This window comes from Equus przewalskii, chromosome 13 (assembly GCF_037783145.1).
Source record: "Equus przewalskii isolate Varuska chromosome 13, EquPr2, whole genome shotgun sequence".
NCBI lineage: Eukaryota > Metazoa > Chordata > Mammalia > Perissodactyla > Equidae > Equus > Equus przewalskii.
The window spans coordinates 86,839,015-86,854,684 of NC_091843.1; the positions used below are offsets into that span (position 1 = coordinate 86,839,015).

The 15,670-nt window shown below is 36.1% G+C and overlaps 1 protein-coding gene across 4 annotated transcripts in view; it reads left to right on the plus strand.

Annotated features, from left to right (window-relative positions):
- Positions 1 to 15,670, plus strand: part of WDR41 (WD repeat domain 41) — a 135,534-nt gene that overhangs the window by 93,425 nt on the left and 26,439 nt on the right. For all 4 annotated transcript variants that reach the window (XM_070571587.1, XM_070571590.1, XM_070571588.1 and 1 more), the window contains 3 exons: positions 6,452 to 6,500; positions 7,762 to 7,893; positions 10,197 to 10,259. In XM_070571587.1, coding sequence (XP_070427688.1) covers positions 6,452 to 6,500; positions 7,762 to 7,893; positions 10,197 to 10,259 — 244 coding nt within the window. The remainder of the gene's footprint in view (positions 1 to 6,451; positions 6,501 to 7,761; positions 7,894 to 10,196; positions 10,260 to 15,670) is intronic.

A 15,670-nucleotide genomic window follows, 5' to 3' on the forward strand; every position in this document is an offset into this window, starting at 1 on the left:
AGACTAGAAATCTGTAGTCAAGAGGATTTAGATCCTCCTAACCCCTGGGTTCCCTGGGAAGCAGACACTAAAATGGAATTAAGCATGCAAAAGATTTATTAGAGAGAAACGCCAATAAGGGGGAAAGGGAGGAAGCAGGACTGGAGCCGGGGAGCTGCTGCAGACCGTGGCGCAGATCTGACAAGTCTCTGCGAGGCCCTGGGGAAAGAACCCCCTGTGGTGGAGTCCTGCGATGAACGATGAACGGAAATAACTAGGACTTTTCCCCTGCTTTGTCTGGTCTTGGGGTCATCCAGGAGCGTGCCCCTGGCTTCCACCACCCTGCCTAAGTCCCAGCGGCTGGGGCAGCTGAGATGGTACGACTTTGGCTTGAAAGCTGAAACGGACCCTGAAATCACCAGCTGGAGGTAGACAGTCACGTCCCCCTTGGCTGGGGGGCTGGTTCTCTCTGGAAGGGGTATCTGCAAGTCAGGATCTCTGCTGCCTTTCCTAGAGAAACTGTAGCTTGGGATCAGTAATAATTGATGAGAGGAAATTTCTCTTTATAGAAGAATTCAAGCTAGGAAGAATCATAGAATCGGAATATTGTAATGTTGCGATCTCTGATAGAATAACAAATTTGGGCAGTGGTTATCAATGGCTGTTAACATCACAAAAAGAAGACTGCTGGGAATTATATTTCCTGGTGGAGTATACAAACTGCCTATGAGGCGGTCTTATCAAAAAGTCAAGTTTGCATCCAAGTAAGTCTCTAGATCTATTAATTTACCAGAAATACAGGGGACAGAGGTGCATGTTAAATGACAACACAGGAAGGTAGCTAGCAGAATTCAGACTGTGAGAGCTCTTAAGACCAACATGTAATTGCAAGGGAAAAAATATATGGAGAAGGAAACAGAATAAGAGAAACTTCAGAGATGTATCAACCAGTTCCAACGTATGAACCTTATTTAGATCCTACTTCTAATAAACTTTAAAAGAATTGTGAGACCATCAGAGAAATTTGGTCACTGACTAGGTACGTGGGGACATTAAGGAATTAAATATTAACTTTAGTTGTGATATATAAGAGTCCTAAGAGATACATACTGATGAAATACAGTGACTGGAATTTGCCTCAAAATAATCTGTGGAGGGGGCACTGGGTGTGGTGCGGATGAGACAGTGTTGGCCATGAGTTGATAATTATTGAGGACAGATGATGAGTACCTGGGGATTTTTGTTACACTGTTTCCACTTTTATATATATTTAAGTTCTCTGTAAAGTTTAAAAATAATGTATAGTTGGTATGGAGGAACTAAAAATGCCAATTTAAAAGGTATTTTCGTTTCAATATAAAATAAAACTTTCTTAGATATTATTAGATGCAGGAATCACACAGATGAACATGAACATGTCAGCTTAACAGAGTGATAACTGGCAAAAAGCTGGATTAAAGGGTGTGGCTTCAATATATGACCACAGTGGGTTTCCTGATCCTGCACCCTGAGTTAGGGACAGTTATTCACTGAATCGCTGGCCCAGCTGGACACCTGCGAGCCTCCCACTCAGTTGTAGGCTTACCTCAAAAATAAGAGCAAACCAAGATGCTTGCTCTCTGTGAACAGACAGATCCTCAGAGGAAACCCAGGAGGGTCTGAACTGCGCCTGCTCAGTTCGTTCTCTCAAACTCGCTTCTTAGATCAGCGGGGCAGAGAGGCCAGGGATGTCTCTCTAGTAGAAGTTCCTTCACAGAAAGGAAACGCGCGCGAAGGGGATTGGAGGTTTCCCCTGATAGAAGTCACAGGGATTTTTTGGTATCTAGTACTTGTGAACTTGGTGAGTAGTTTAGTTTTCTATTTGTGATTTGGGGGAGGGGAGAATTTATTGAAGGTTTCTACCTTTGCAAATGACCGTGGGAGCTGTGGAATCTTCCCACCTTCATACTGTTTGTGAGCTGAAAAAGGACCTTAGGTATTCAGATATTAGAGTTGTGTTAATATATACATTTTTCTTAAGGAAAAATAATTTTACTATTCCTGTAGCTCCAATGAAAGAATCAGTGACGTCAGCGTCGATGACTCCTGAGAATGCTCTGAGGTTCCCTTCAGTTTCTCTCAAAGTCTCTATCTACCTACTTCTCTAATTTTCTTCAAGTAGTTCTAGCATACGAGATAAGTAAACATCTATTCTAAATGAAAAATTTGTTGTTTTCCTACTTTGTCTGTTTCTGGTGTTGTATTATTCAACTTTACTTTATTGTAAAAAATATATGCTATTTTAGTTGCACCGTGTATTAGAAAGTTCTTGTGGATTAGGTGGGAATTAGTAAACCTAGGGATTTTTTTGTGTTGCCGGAACAATGTTCTATTTTTATTTTTCCATTGCTTTCTGGTTATGTAGATATTGAATACAGGGAGGTTTATGGGCCTTAATTTTTACTATGTTCTCTAAGGTTATATTTGAATCTGTAGCAACTTTGACTTAATTGAAATAAATTCACATGAGTAAGAACTATTAAATAAGCACGTAGGTAATGGACATAGCACTTACTTGTGAAACTATTTTGTTTTATATCTTTGTGAAACTTTGCTGTACTTTCAGCTCACAGTTGACAGGAATGAGAGTACTTTCTCTGAGATGTTCAAAGGGAAGTAGTCTAAAGGGAGTGATTTCTATAAATTGAAATGAGTGTAAGTGAGAATTCTCAGTGAGTTCAAGATCTGGACCCACCAGCATCACTTAGTAATGTAGACTGAGCTCTTCAAGGGCAAGAAGGATCTTGTTGATCTTTACTCTCAAGAGCAAGCATATAAATATAAAAGTTAGTGCTTAATATATAGTTAGTGCTTAATAAATATTTCTTGGATTAATGCATGAGTGAATGAATCATCAACTCTCACAATAAATGTAGTTCTTATAATTAGGGGAGGAGAAGGTGGAACATTCTAGAAGCTCTGCTATAGGTCTTCATTAAACCTTGTTAACCTTTTTTTCATGCTTATAGTTTTTATTAGTCATTCAATTGTATAGTCTCAACAAGTATTTTTAAAGACTTGGTTTCAAGTTAAGAAGACTTCAAGGTTATGCATAGGAATGGGATAGGAATATGAAAAAGATAAAAGAAATTAATTTTTGTGTGGTGGGATTCTGGGTTTTAATTTTTCGAATTTCTATTTTGTTATGACATATTGATACATTAATAATAAAAGGAAAAAGTGAGGTTACATTAATATTAATTATTATTAACTATTAACAAATCTATTTTACAGAGCCCTTGAGACACTTAAATGTTTGCTTATTCGTTCCTTTAGTCATTGAAAAAGCATTTCTTTAGTGCTTTGAACCTGCCAGAGATAATCAGAGATTTCTTGGTCTAGAAAGCTCCCTATTATGAAGATCAATTAATATGGCAATTGCTATACTTCATTGATTCTAAGAAGCCTATTTTTACATCTCTAAAATTTGGATACATCATGTAATTGATGGTGTCCTTCAGTTATAATTGGCAGCATTTCCCCCAATAGTACATAATAGAATGTCTTGGAATTGATGATGTCTTAGATTTGGTGAAATACGGTACATTGCTAAACAATCACTAAATTTTAAGGTCTTGAGGAAAGAACCACATGTAATTGATCTTAGCATTTCCCCAACACCTGGTATGAAATCTCACTAAATACATTTTGTGCTAATGAGTAAAAAAGCATTTCTTCTAAAACCTTATCTTTAGACTTGAATCTTTGGATTCTATTAATTTTGAGTGTTTAAAAAAATTATTGTATGTATATAATTTTATGGTAGTATAGCCACTGTTCTTCCTTCCATTGAATAGCTTAAACCTTATTGGCATTTTAATTACTCCTTTTTTATACTTCATTACTTCTTTTAAGCAATTGCCGTGTATCTTACTATTAGGAATTCTTGGGTTGAATTTTCATTTCTGATTTGGAGATGGCTACAGTGTGTGCTTGACATCAGGATAAACTGATTTAGTTTAGGGTAAATTGATAGAGTGCAGCTAGTTTTCTGTTATCCACCCTAGTAGAATGGATAACTGTAATTTGTGAATGATCTCCCAATCCTTTGTTAGTTATTTTATGAGAGGTGCTAATATGTAGCAAAGCTATACTGATTTGCATTTTAAAGCTTCGCGTTTCCTATTTAGAGGAGGTAGTAATGAATACTGAAATGACAGAAAAAAAAAAGGGCAGCAATAGAAGATAGAAGAGAATTGAAAGGCATTAATAATCCACCAAGTGCGTAATTGACCTCTGAGTAATAAAAAACTGGCTGTGATTTCATGCATTACTGTTGAGCATTGTTTAGATTTAACTTTTGTTCGCTACTGATTGAATTAAAGTTTGAGGTGAAATGCTCTATATCTCATTTCTAAACTCAATCGTCTCATCATCTCTCATTGTGAACTCATGAGATTCAGACATGATAAAACAATAATGAGAAGTTAAAAATCAGGGTTAGAAAAAAGTCTGTATTTTAAACCTGCAGTCTTCTAAAAGGGAGAAAAGCAATTATAAGAGTTTCAAGAATCAATAGAAATTGATGTTTTATACCAAAGAAAACTTAAGACCTTGAGTCCTGCCCTCCCCACCATCACTATACAAATAAAAAGAAATCAATAGGCCCAGAAACGTAGCTATTAAAGATTTACGCCCAGCAACTACTTTTGATACTCAAAGCATTGTTTACTATTCCAATTCAGAAAATGTATGTAACTAAGCATAATAAATGATATTTTTAATTTAAAAATGATTTTCTTTTTAATCTCCAGAAATATTTCATTTTGCAAAAAGAATAAATGTTAGACCTGGATTTTAAACAACTCTGATTTCTAGCTTGTTACCTAACAAATTTTAAAGGTCATTTCTGTTGAAAAGATATGTAGTTCTATATTAAAAACTTATTAACAGATTTTGTCAGACTGTGTTTCATCAAAGTCTCATCTCCTGGATAATCTTTTAGCTCCTGCGGTGGGAGGTGTAATCTGAGGGTTTCAAAGTGGGAGCTGAGTGTGGGTGTCGTCCGAGCCAGCAAAGACCTCAGTTACATGTGGGATTTTGAAACTGAGCGTGAGAAATTTGAAACTGAAGCTCAGTTTGGAGCGTTAAGGAAAGTACTACAGGATTGAAGTGGTGAGATTTTATGTATCTCATGTAGGGGTAAACTTCATTAGAATACATCCTGTCAGGAACAAAGTAATTTTTGTGTCCTAGTGTATCAGTTCTCTACTTTTCCCCAATGATGCATCTGTGGCTGACACTCTTTACGTTAAGGAAGACATTCGAGGCATACCCAGATTTTGTGAACCCCCTGTCAGACTTGCAAGGAAGTACAAGTCTTCCAGATGCCGCAGCTACTAGTGGAGTATCCTCATTAATGGCTGTTGACTACAAGTGGCTAGTTATATGCAGTTCATAGCTGGCTCTCTATAATACCACTTATTTCTCTTCCATTCAAAAAAAGCAAACCTTGAATTCAAGTGAATGAAAGTGATATGGGAACAGCTTTAAATTGATTTTGATTCATTAAAGAATCATTTACAGACTTGGGTACTGCATTCTTAATAACTGATTACTTGACATGCTTGCAGTGTGATCGCTGTGCATCCCTGTGCTGGGATGCTGCTGGAGAACAGTGCTTTCTTGATTTTATTATAATGCAGTCCCTGTGGTGAATAATCCTGTACAACAAATTATTTTTTGATAGTGTTTGTGTTGTAGGTTTTTTCTCTGCTACAAAATGCAGATGCTTGTTCCTTTACATACAGTGAGTGGGAGGTTAAGAGGAGAGAGAAGCTATAACTGAGTTCATCACAGCTCTTTTCTCATGCCGTGAGACAAGCTTTCCTTTACCTCTCTGCATTTCAAGCATTTTCACTAAAAAATACACAAAATAAAAACCCTCCAAAAAACCCCCAAACCTTCCAAACCAAGAACACAGTCTTTTTGTGGAAAGACCAAAGAGCCAAGAGGAGCAAAGGAGAGAGCTTGGCTTTCAACAGCAGAATTAAAATATCTTTACAGAGAAAATAATGGAAATAATGAACTTCCCCAAGGACACGATGCCTTGGTTCTACTCCTGGATTATCACTTCCCGTCAGTGACGCTGTTCCTCAGCTTGGTTTCATGTCACTTAAGTCAGGGTTTAATCATGTAATTTTAAAGCAAGGAAATACATTAAAGATCATTTATAGATCCCCTCATTCTAAACATTTCCAGCAGTTTATTCATTGTAACTCTGTAAATGGTCTTATTTATCTTTGGATCACCAATACTTGGCACAAAACCTAGAAGGTATTCCATAAATATTTATTAAATTAGCTTAAAGAAATTAATCTGCATTAATATTAGTAAATGGAAATACTATTAATAAGATCTGATATTTCTTAGTAATCTTAGATTACTTAAATATGCCAAGTGATTTTTTTCTTGACCTTTTTTCTCTAACCAGATTTGCATCTGCTGGTGATGATGGAATTGTAGTTGTGTGGAACGCTCAGGTGTGTATTGGTTCCGTGTGAACTGTGTAGAGACCTGACCGTATAGTTGAGTATGTGTCCGTAAGCACTATCTGGGGGTCTTCTTGCATATCAGCAGACTGAGACTAATATTTGAAAAGGGCTACTTAGCATGAATCCATTAAAAGTGGGGACCAATATTTCATAATAGAGAAATTAATAGAGAATGCTAATATATAGAGAAATGTACCATATATATTATATTTAGAGAAATATAATAGAGAAATTTTTAATTGATTTTTTTTCCTGAGAAGCAAATGCCAAACTATGAAAATTTTGAGTCATATTGAACAAAATTTAAGTTATCAGCAACTATGCACTGATTCTGAAAGTGAATCAAATGTTTTTTTGTGGGAGACAATTTTTCTTTCAAAATTGTATGATAGCATAATATAACATTCTTCTCATGTTTGACTTTAGTAGTAATGTAGTAAAAGGCTTATTTTTTCACAAATATTTAAGACTTCACCAGATTTCTCCAGGGCCTCTCTTTCTGATCCTTTGATACTCAGATTGTTCTCTTCTGAGGCATTCTCCTCTTCTTGCCCTCATTTGGATTGCCACTGGTCTGACTCTGTCAGGTCCTCATTTCTCAGTGGCTTTGTCTGTGAGTAAAGCAGTTCTTTAAAGTTACATTCACCATGTTTATGAAATCCTGCCACCTTGGAAAGATTCGAGATTTACATTGTATTTTTGTGTGTTTACTGCTTGGGAAATCAGTGAGAGACTGATGAACGAGGACGTTGGATGGGCAGGCATAGCTGTTGGTGTGAGGGAGAGAGGGAGCCTGACTTTATGAGTGGTTCATGTATTACTGCAGACAGAGAGATTTTGTTGTTATGCTTTTATTTCCTTCCAGAACTTTGTAAGTGTGGAGACTTAGATAACAAACACTTGGATAATGAGCACTCCCTATTTTTTTCCTATTGATTAAGTTACTGGTATTTTTATGCTTAATTTGTACAATTATATTCTTAAAACCAAATAGAAAGCATATCCCTTTACACTTTTTATAAAAATATGCTAAAAATTAGTATTTTCTATTAGAGAATAATTAAAATTGTTTGTGGCTACTCTTTCATCACCTGTTTAGATTCTATTTGATTGCTCAAAGTTAAATTATAAGATCTAAGCGATTTCAAATGGGGTGTATTTTCTACATGGTGATTCTTCTTAATGTTGTCATTTAAGATAATTTAGGTTGTGAAATATGAGCCTATTAACTTTTTTATTGGTATTTCAGACAGGAGAAAAACTTTTGGAACTCAGTGGACACACTCAAAAGATAACAGCTATTATTACATTTCCTCCCTTGGAAGCTTGTGAAGAAAAAAATCAACTGATCTTGACAGCGTCTGCTGATAAAACAGTTATTGTATCCTTAAATGTGGAAGAAAGTGAAATAGCTGGAGTGACCCAGGGGACCAGTACCTACATTAGTCTTTAGCCTCTTGGGGCCTGTGTGTACTTTCCTGTTTTACCAAATATGATTTGTTCTAGCCTTCATAAGATAGTTCTGAAAAGTATTAGCAGCTGAAAAGTATTAGACTGGAAATAGCAGGTTACAGCTTCTTATTGGTGGATACCCCATGACTGAAGCTGTTCTCTCTAGGGTTACTGTTGTATCAAGTTCTATAAAATGGAGGAATGGGAGAATGTGGGCTTAAAAATTATCTCAGTTTGCTTTTCAGTTTAGAGAAACAAAGATGAGCTGGACTGGACAATAAGTCACACTTTTTCTGCTCATTGTACAGCGATAGAAACTTGAGGGCCCCAACCCAGAAGAACCTTCTGAACCTTTGAGCCTGGCCGAAAAGTGAATTACCATCTGCTCAGTGTTTAGTATTAAGATTTAGTGTTTAAAAACAATGTTAGAAAAGTAAATTCCCTTTTTTTCCACTCATACTTTTAGTTAAAAGTTTAAGATGTAACAGCAATAGAAAGTTTTATAAAGAGTTTGTGTGCCAGGCATTGTTCTCTTTTACATATATTGATCCATTTAATCCTTATAAGAAGTGTTTTTGTTATTCTCATTTGTGGATAAGAAAAGAAAGGCACAGAGAGGTTCAGTAACCTGCCCAAGGTCGTGCAGCCGGGATGGGGCAGAGGCAAGCAGGCTGACTGCAGAGTCACAGCTCTGAACCTCTGTACAATGTGGCCTTCGTGAAATGTTCTCCTTAAACGAATGCAGCCCTTTAATATTTGTGTGAGGAACTGGACTCGTGAGGGCCATGGCCAAATGCTACACGTAACTGTAATCTTTCATTACTTTGGTTTTTTAAAAAGATATCATAGATAAGCTTTAAAAAGCGTGAGCTTACCCGAGAGTTCTGTTCAAATGGCTCCAGGCGTTGGGGAAGGAAGTTTTGGAATAAACCCGAGGGAGTAGGTGCTTCTTCAGCTTCTAGGAACCAAGACATACTTACGGCACACTTTGAGTGAGCTCATCAGCCATGGTGATTTCTACACAGTTTGCCAATAGGTGGCAAAATCTCAAGAAAAGGTTTAAATAAGGATTGACTATATTTTGTGATGATTACAATATTGCCTAACAAGGGCATAAAATTCACTTGTGTTTGGGTCAGAGTGGCTTTATTACTACTGCTCCATTGAGGCAAATATTTTATGGACTAAGGCTCTTTTTTGTTTGTGTGTTTTCAGTATCAGTATAATCTCTGCAAAAATAGAATATAAAATGCTTTCTTTTCCATTTCTAAGGTACTATAATAATATTTCGAGGCAATTACTAGAATTACTGTTGCAGTGCCGAGTGGAGTGGTGGGACAGATCAGTGTACACTTGCCCTGTGAGTGATGGGCTGGAGGCCCCTCCTTTGCTCAATGACTTTTCTGGTCAAAATTAATTCTAGGCTGCTTGGTTGGCATTTCCTTTGACTCAGATGGATTCTGAATTTGCTCTGCTTGGGCCTCACTGTTAACTAACTTCATTAACTAAAATGCTGAGGGTGGATATTTTATTTTTGTCAAGTGATAGTCTCAAGAGTCCATATGTACATACATATGTATTTCTATATATTCCATATATTTATATGTAAATGTCTTCCAGACACCATGTAAAGATGTATATCTTACCATAGCAAATGATGTGAGAAATGTGAAAATCATTGTGCTCCTTAAGTCAAGCTAACCTTGGACATTTTGTGAGAGGTCCCGTACTTATTTTAAATAAGTATACAGGTAATAGGAATACGCTGTTTTCTCTGAATCAGGATCACAGCAGTAAATCCTGTCATGCATGTTGTGGGAGCTTTCAGTAAATGTTAATTAATAGACGTAATAGTTTTTAGTATAGATACTTTATGTTCAATGTTTATTAGATTATGGTCGACTATTTTGGAGAATAAACCTTAAGCTTTAAACAGTTGCACTATTTATTGTGTATATAGATTCATATTTCAGACCACTCATTCTGTTAGCATTTTCCAGTAGTTTGATAGTACAATTTGCCTCAAACTGATTTTAGATTGTGAGCCGGATGTGCTAAGTTGATGACTCACGATATGAATTTTTATAGTAGTATAAACACTAAATATTTTATGCTTTATTTAAAGATTTTCTACCTAAATGTGTAACATTTGTGATTCAATTATTAGAAGAGTTATCTCATAATTCAGGTTTCAAAGTTTTGTCTAGAAATTATTTCTTAACCTAAATCTAGGTGTGGGATTGTGATACGGGCAGACAAGTTCGGAAAGTGTCCTGCTTCCATTCTACTGTGAAGGTAAAATCTTAAGCAGATATTTTATGGAAATAATCTTTTTGTCACAGAAAAAATTGTTTTATAAGTTAGATGAAATTACTTTTGTAGGTTTTAAAAATTATTTCTTCCACATATGCCTGCAGTCATTTGATTCTCCTAAAGACTAGATTTTTGGGAGTATGTATGTTACGTGGTAGAACATTTGAATTTGAAATTAGAGCAAGGGGTGAATCTCTACAGCAAGATAAGGAAAAAGGTAGTACCTAGTATGCTTTTAGTAGGTAATTCTAGGAAGAGGTGTTACTTGCAGAATGATTATAACAGTAGCTAGACTGTTTTCTTCATAAGGGAGCTATTTGTGCCTCAACGTCTGTCTTCTGTAAGGTCATAAAGATAAGACATGTCAATTACTTAGTTCCAAAACAAAATCTTAGGTGGATAGTTGGCTACTATTAGGTTCATTCACTTTACAAATAAATAGTAATTGGGGCTTATTGCATGATAGGAACTCTGCTATATGTTGGAGAAATAAGCTTCCATAAAACGTGGTTACTTTGATTCCTACAGTAGAAATTACCTTAAATGTTCTCAGAAAGTCCCACTAGTTTTCAATAATGTCAGCAAGATTAGGGAAAGATACTAGTAAAATGAGATAATGTTGCCTCATTTGCTTTAAAGACAACTATCTTTATATTGGAACTAACACTTTTTTTTTTTAATGTAAAAAAGAATAGCTGTGTGCCAATAGTCAAGGTATTTCCTTTTTTTCCCTAAAAGGCAACATCTCTGGTAGTCCTCTCATGCTACTATGATCTTCTAATTATCAATTTAGTAAAGTTTCTGGGGAAGAAAATAGCATTTACTATGTGCTTGTATCCAATTTAACAATGGACTGTCTTTGAAGAAGTCAAAGTATTGACTTGATGAAAATCTCTAAGCTTTATTTGATCTGAAAAGATGCCCCTTTTAAATTCCTTAAAAAATACTCTTGCTATCTGACAGAGGTCATTAGGTTTCAGATGAAAATACATGAGTTGAAGAAAGAGGAAAGGAGGAAAAATTTAATATATTTGAGGGAAATTCCTTTGGTGAACTGTTTCTAGGAACCGGTCAATAAAAAGTGTCTTATTCCAATACTATTATTTATTTTTTGAACTAGAAAAGTTTTTATAAGTGTTGGTATTAGCAAGCAGTTGGTGAAATTGGCATTTTTGTTGCTGTTGAGAGTATGAATTAATATTATCTTCCTGGAAGGCAATTTGGCATTATGAATGAATCTAAAAAAATTGTTAGATGAATTGACCCAGTGATTCTACTTCTAGAAAACTCTGTAAAGGAAATAATCAAGAACTTTGGCAGAGATTTATGAATACAAGTGTATATTATAAATATATTGTATAAATGGATGATTCGCAGTATCCTAAATGTCTTACAGGGAAATAGTTAAATTACGGTAGATGTATATGTTAAAAATGGTATTTCAGAAGAATATGTAAAGAGTTTGGAAAATGCTACTGATAAGATGTCAGGTAACAAAAGCATTATATTATCTTCAGCAAAGTACTAGCAAATCAAATCTAACAACATAAAAATAGGATTATACAGCCTGACCAAGTGAGATTTATCCCAGGAATATGAGTTTAGTTTAACATCTGAAAAAATCAGTGTAATACATCATAGTAAGAATAAAGGACAAAAAACATATGATCATCTCAGTAGATGCAGAGAAAGTATTTGCAGACTTTAACACCATCTCATGATAAAAATACACAAAAACTAAGGATAGTTGAGAACTTCCTCAACCCAAAAAAGAACATCTATGAAAACACCACAGCTCACGTCATATAAATGGTTTAAGACTGACTAATGCTTTCCCCTGAGATCAGGAACAAGACAGGATGTCTGCTTTTGGCACTTCTAGTCCACTTTGTGCTGGAGGTTCTGACCCAGGGCAGTTAGGCAATAAAGAAATAAAATGCATTCCTGTTGGAAAGGAATAAATAAAATTATGTTGATTTACAAGTGACATGATCTTTTATATAGAAAATCCTAAATCCATAACAAAATGATTAGGACTAATAAATGGACTTAGCAAGGTTTCAGGATACAGTATCAATATACAAAAATTAATTGTATTTCTACACACTAGCAAGGAACATTCCAGAAATGAAATTAAGAAAACCATTCATTTACGATAGCAGCCAAAGGAATAAAATTCTTAGAAATAAATTTAAAGAAGAAATATTGGACTTGTACACCAAAAACTACAAAATATTGTTGAAAGAAACTAAGTAAAATCTAACTAAATGGAAAGACATCCCATATTCATGGAAGATTAAATATTGTTAAGAATCTCACACTACCCAGAATCTTCTACAGATTGGACATGAACACTACCAAAATCCCAGCAGCCTTTTTTTTGTTGTTGAAATTGACAAACTGATCCTAAAATTGATATAGAATTGCAAGGGACCCCAGAATAGTTAAAACAATCTTGAAAAGAAAGAACAAAGTTGCGAGATTCAAACTTCCCAATTTCAAAATTTCCTACAAAGCTATAGTAATCAAGACAGTGTGGTACTGGCATAAGGATAGATATACAGATCAATGGAATAGAATTGAGAGTCCGGAAGTAAAACCTCACGTATATGCTCAACTGATTTTTGACAAGGATGCCAAGACTCTTCAATAAGAGAAATAATAATCTCTTCAACAAGTAATGCTGGCTCAACGGGATATCCATATACAAAAATAATGAAATTGGATCCCTACCTCATGCCGTATCGAAAAATTGACTCAAAATGGATCAAAGATCAAAATGTAAAAAAAAAGAGCTAACACTATAAAACTCTTAGAAGAAATAAGAATAAATCTTTGTGACCTAGGGTTAGGTATCATAGATATGATGCCAAAAGCACAACAACAAAAGAAAAAGTAAATTAGACTTCATCAACATGAAAAGCTTTTATGCTTCAAAGGTCACTGTCAAGAAAGTGAAAAGACAACCCACAGAATGGGAGAAAATATTTGCAAATCATATATCTGATAAGGAACTTGTATCCTGAACATATAAAGAACTCTTACAACTCAACAATAAAAAGACAAATAACCCAATTAAAAATAGACAAAGAATTTGAAAGACATTTCTCCGAAGAAGATACACAAATGGTCAATAAGCACATGAAAAGAAGATCATCATCATTAGTCATTAGAGAAATGCAAGTCAAAACCATAATGCATTACTGTTTCACATACACTAGATGGCTAATATTTAAAAGATAATAATGTAAATTGAGAAGGATGTGGAGAAACTGGAACCTTCATACATTGCTGGTAGGATTGTAAAATGGTACAGCCACCTTGGAAAATAGTTTCACAGTTCATTAAAATGTTAAACAGAGTTATCATTTGACCTAGCAGTCTCACTCCTACATATTTCCAAGAGAAATGAAAACGTATGTCTATGCAAAAATATGAACATGGATGTCCATAGCAGCATTGTTCATAATAGCCCCAAAGGGGAAACAACCTAAATGCCCATCAATTGATGAATGAACAAAATGTGGTATATCCATGCAGTGGAGTATTATTTGTCAATAAAAAGGAATAAAGTACTGATATTAAAAATTAAGAGATTCAACAGAGTAGGACCTCTTGAAATATAAACTGCGTTATTTTCAACCCTTTCTATTCCAGCAGTTGTAAAAGTAGCCCCACCCTCAGCCCAGGCAAGACTACCCGAGCCTTTCCCTTTTCTGTTTTATTCTTTTCTCTTGCTCTCGCGCTCACTCAGGGTCATTGAGTGGTGAGAGTCCTCTTAAAGGTAAGGCACTTCAGCAGGCCGGAAATGCTCCCTTTCCTGGGTCAAGAGTTAGAAGATATTAATTAGAAAGATATGTAAAAACTAAGGCCATATTCTCAGGTTTTTTTTTTTAAAAGCAGTTTATTGAAAATAGTGGGTGGAGCAAAATGGTGGGGTGAGCTGACCCGGGACTCTCTCCCCTCCAAACTACAAGAAAGGATTGGAAAAAAAATGAATTTCAGCTAATAAGCCTAATGCCAGACCGTAAGAGACCTACAGCACCACAAAGATGGAGGACGGAGAGGCTGCTGCCGGCCTGGGAGGAGCTGGAATAGGGAAGGAGAGAACTTCGCTCCCTCCCCTAGAGACTGGGATCACTGCCGCAGGTGCGGGAAGGAGCGGGGGAGGGGCCGTGTGACCAGGGGATCATCTAGGACTCCTGCCGCCGGTACAGTGGAAACCCTCTGACGGGGGAAAGCTTCCGTGCACAAGGACCCCATAAAGCCAGGGCCCTGGGAGTCCAGAGAACAGAGCTGATCCGAATCCAGATTGGTGCACCAGAGAAACCGCCCCTCCTCCCCCAGCAAACTGCACTGGGCACCGCCGTCTTGCCCTAAGGCCGAGAGCTCAGAACGCTTGGCTCTCGACCCCCATCTAGTGGTGACAGGCTGTAAGTGCAACCGAATTCTACCATCATGCGAAAAAACCGCTCCTCTACCATCCAGCAATTTATAAAAGCTCCAGAGCAGAAGGAAAACAATAAAAACACAGAATTAAGTCCTGAGGACTTGGAAGTAGGTAAACTAAGTGAAAATGAGTTCAGAGTAGCTATAATCAAAAAACTCAATGAGGTAGAGAGAAAGATAGAGAAACAAGCCAACGAGTTCTGGAGTTTCTTCACAAAAGAGATTGAAATTATAAAGAAGAATCAAATAGAATTACTAGAGATGAAAAACACAATGGATCAGATAAAACAGAATAGATTCTCTGAATGCCCGTGTAGGCACCATAGAAGAGCAAATTAACATAATCGAAGATAGACAGGCTGAATGGCTCCAGACAGAGGAAGAAAGAGAACTAAGAATTTAAAAAAATGAGGAAAATCTCCAAGAGATAGCAGATTCGATGAGGAGAAAGAATTTAAGGATCGTAGGAATTCCCAAGAACGTGGAAAAGGAAAATGGAGCAGAAAGTGTGCTTAATGAAATTATAGAAGGGAACTTCCCAAATCTAGGGATTGAGGGAGAAATGTGTGTAGAGGAAGCTTTCAGATCTCCTAGATTTGTCAATGTAAAAAGACCTACTGCAAGGCACATAGTATTACAAATGGCAAAAATGAAAGACAAAGAAAGAATACTCAGGGCAGCAAGGCAGAAGAAAATAACCTACAAAGGAACTCCTATCAGACTTTCAGCGGATTTCTTTACAGAAACCTTACAAGCTAGGAGACAATGGAGTGACATATTCAAAACTTTAAAAGATAAAAATCTTCAGCCGAGAATACTCTATCCAGCAAGAATATCCTTCAGATATAAGGGAGAAATTAAATCTTTTCCAGACAAACAAAAGTTAAGGGAATTTGTAACCAAAAGTCCTCCACTACAAGAAATCCTCAAGAAGGCTCTCATAC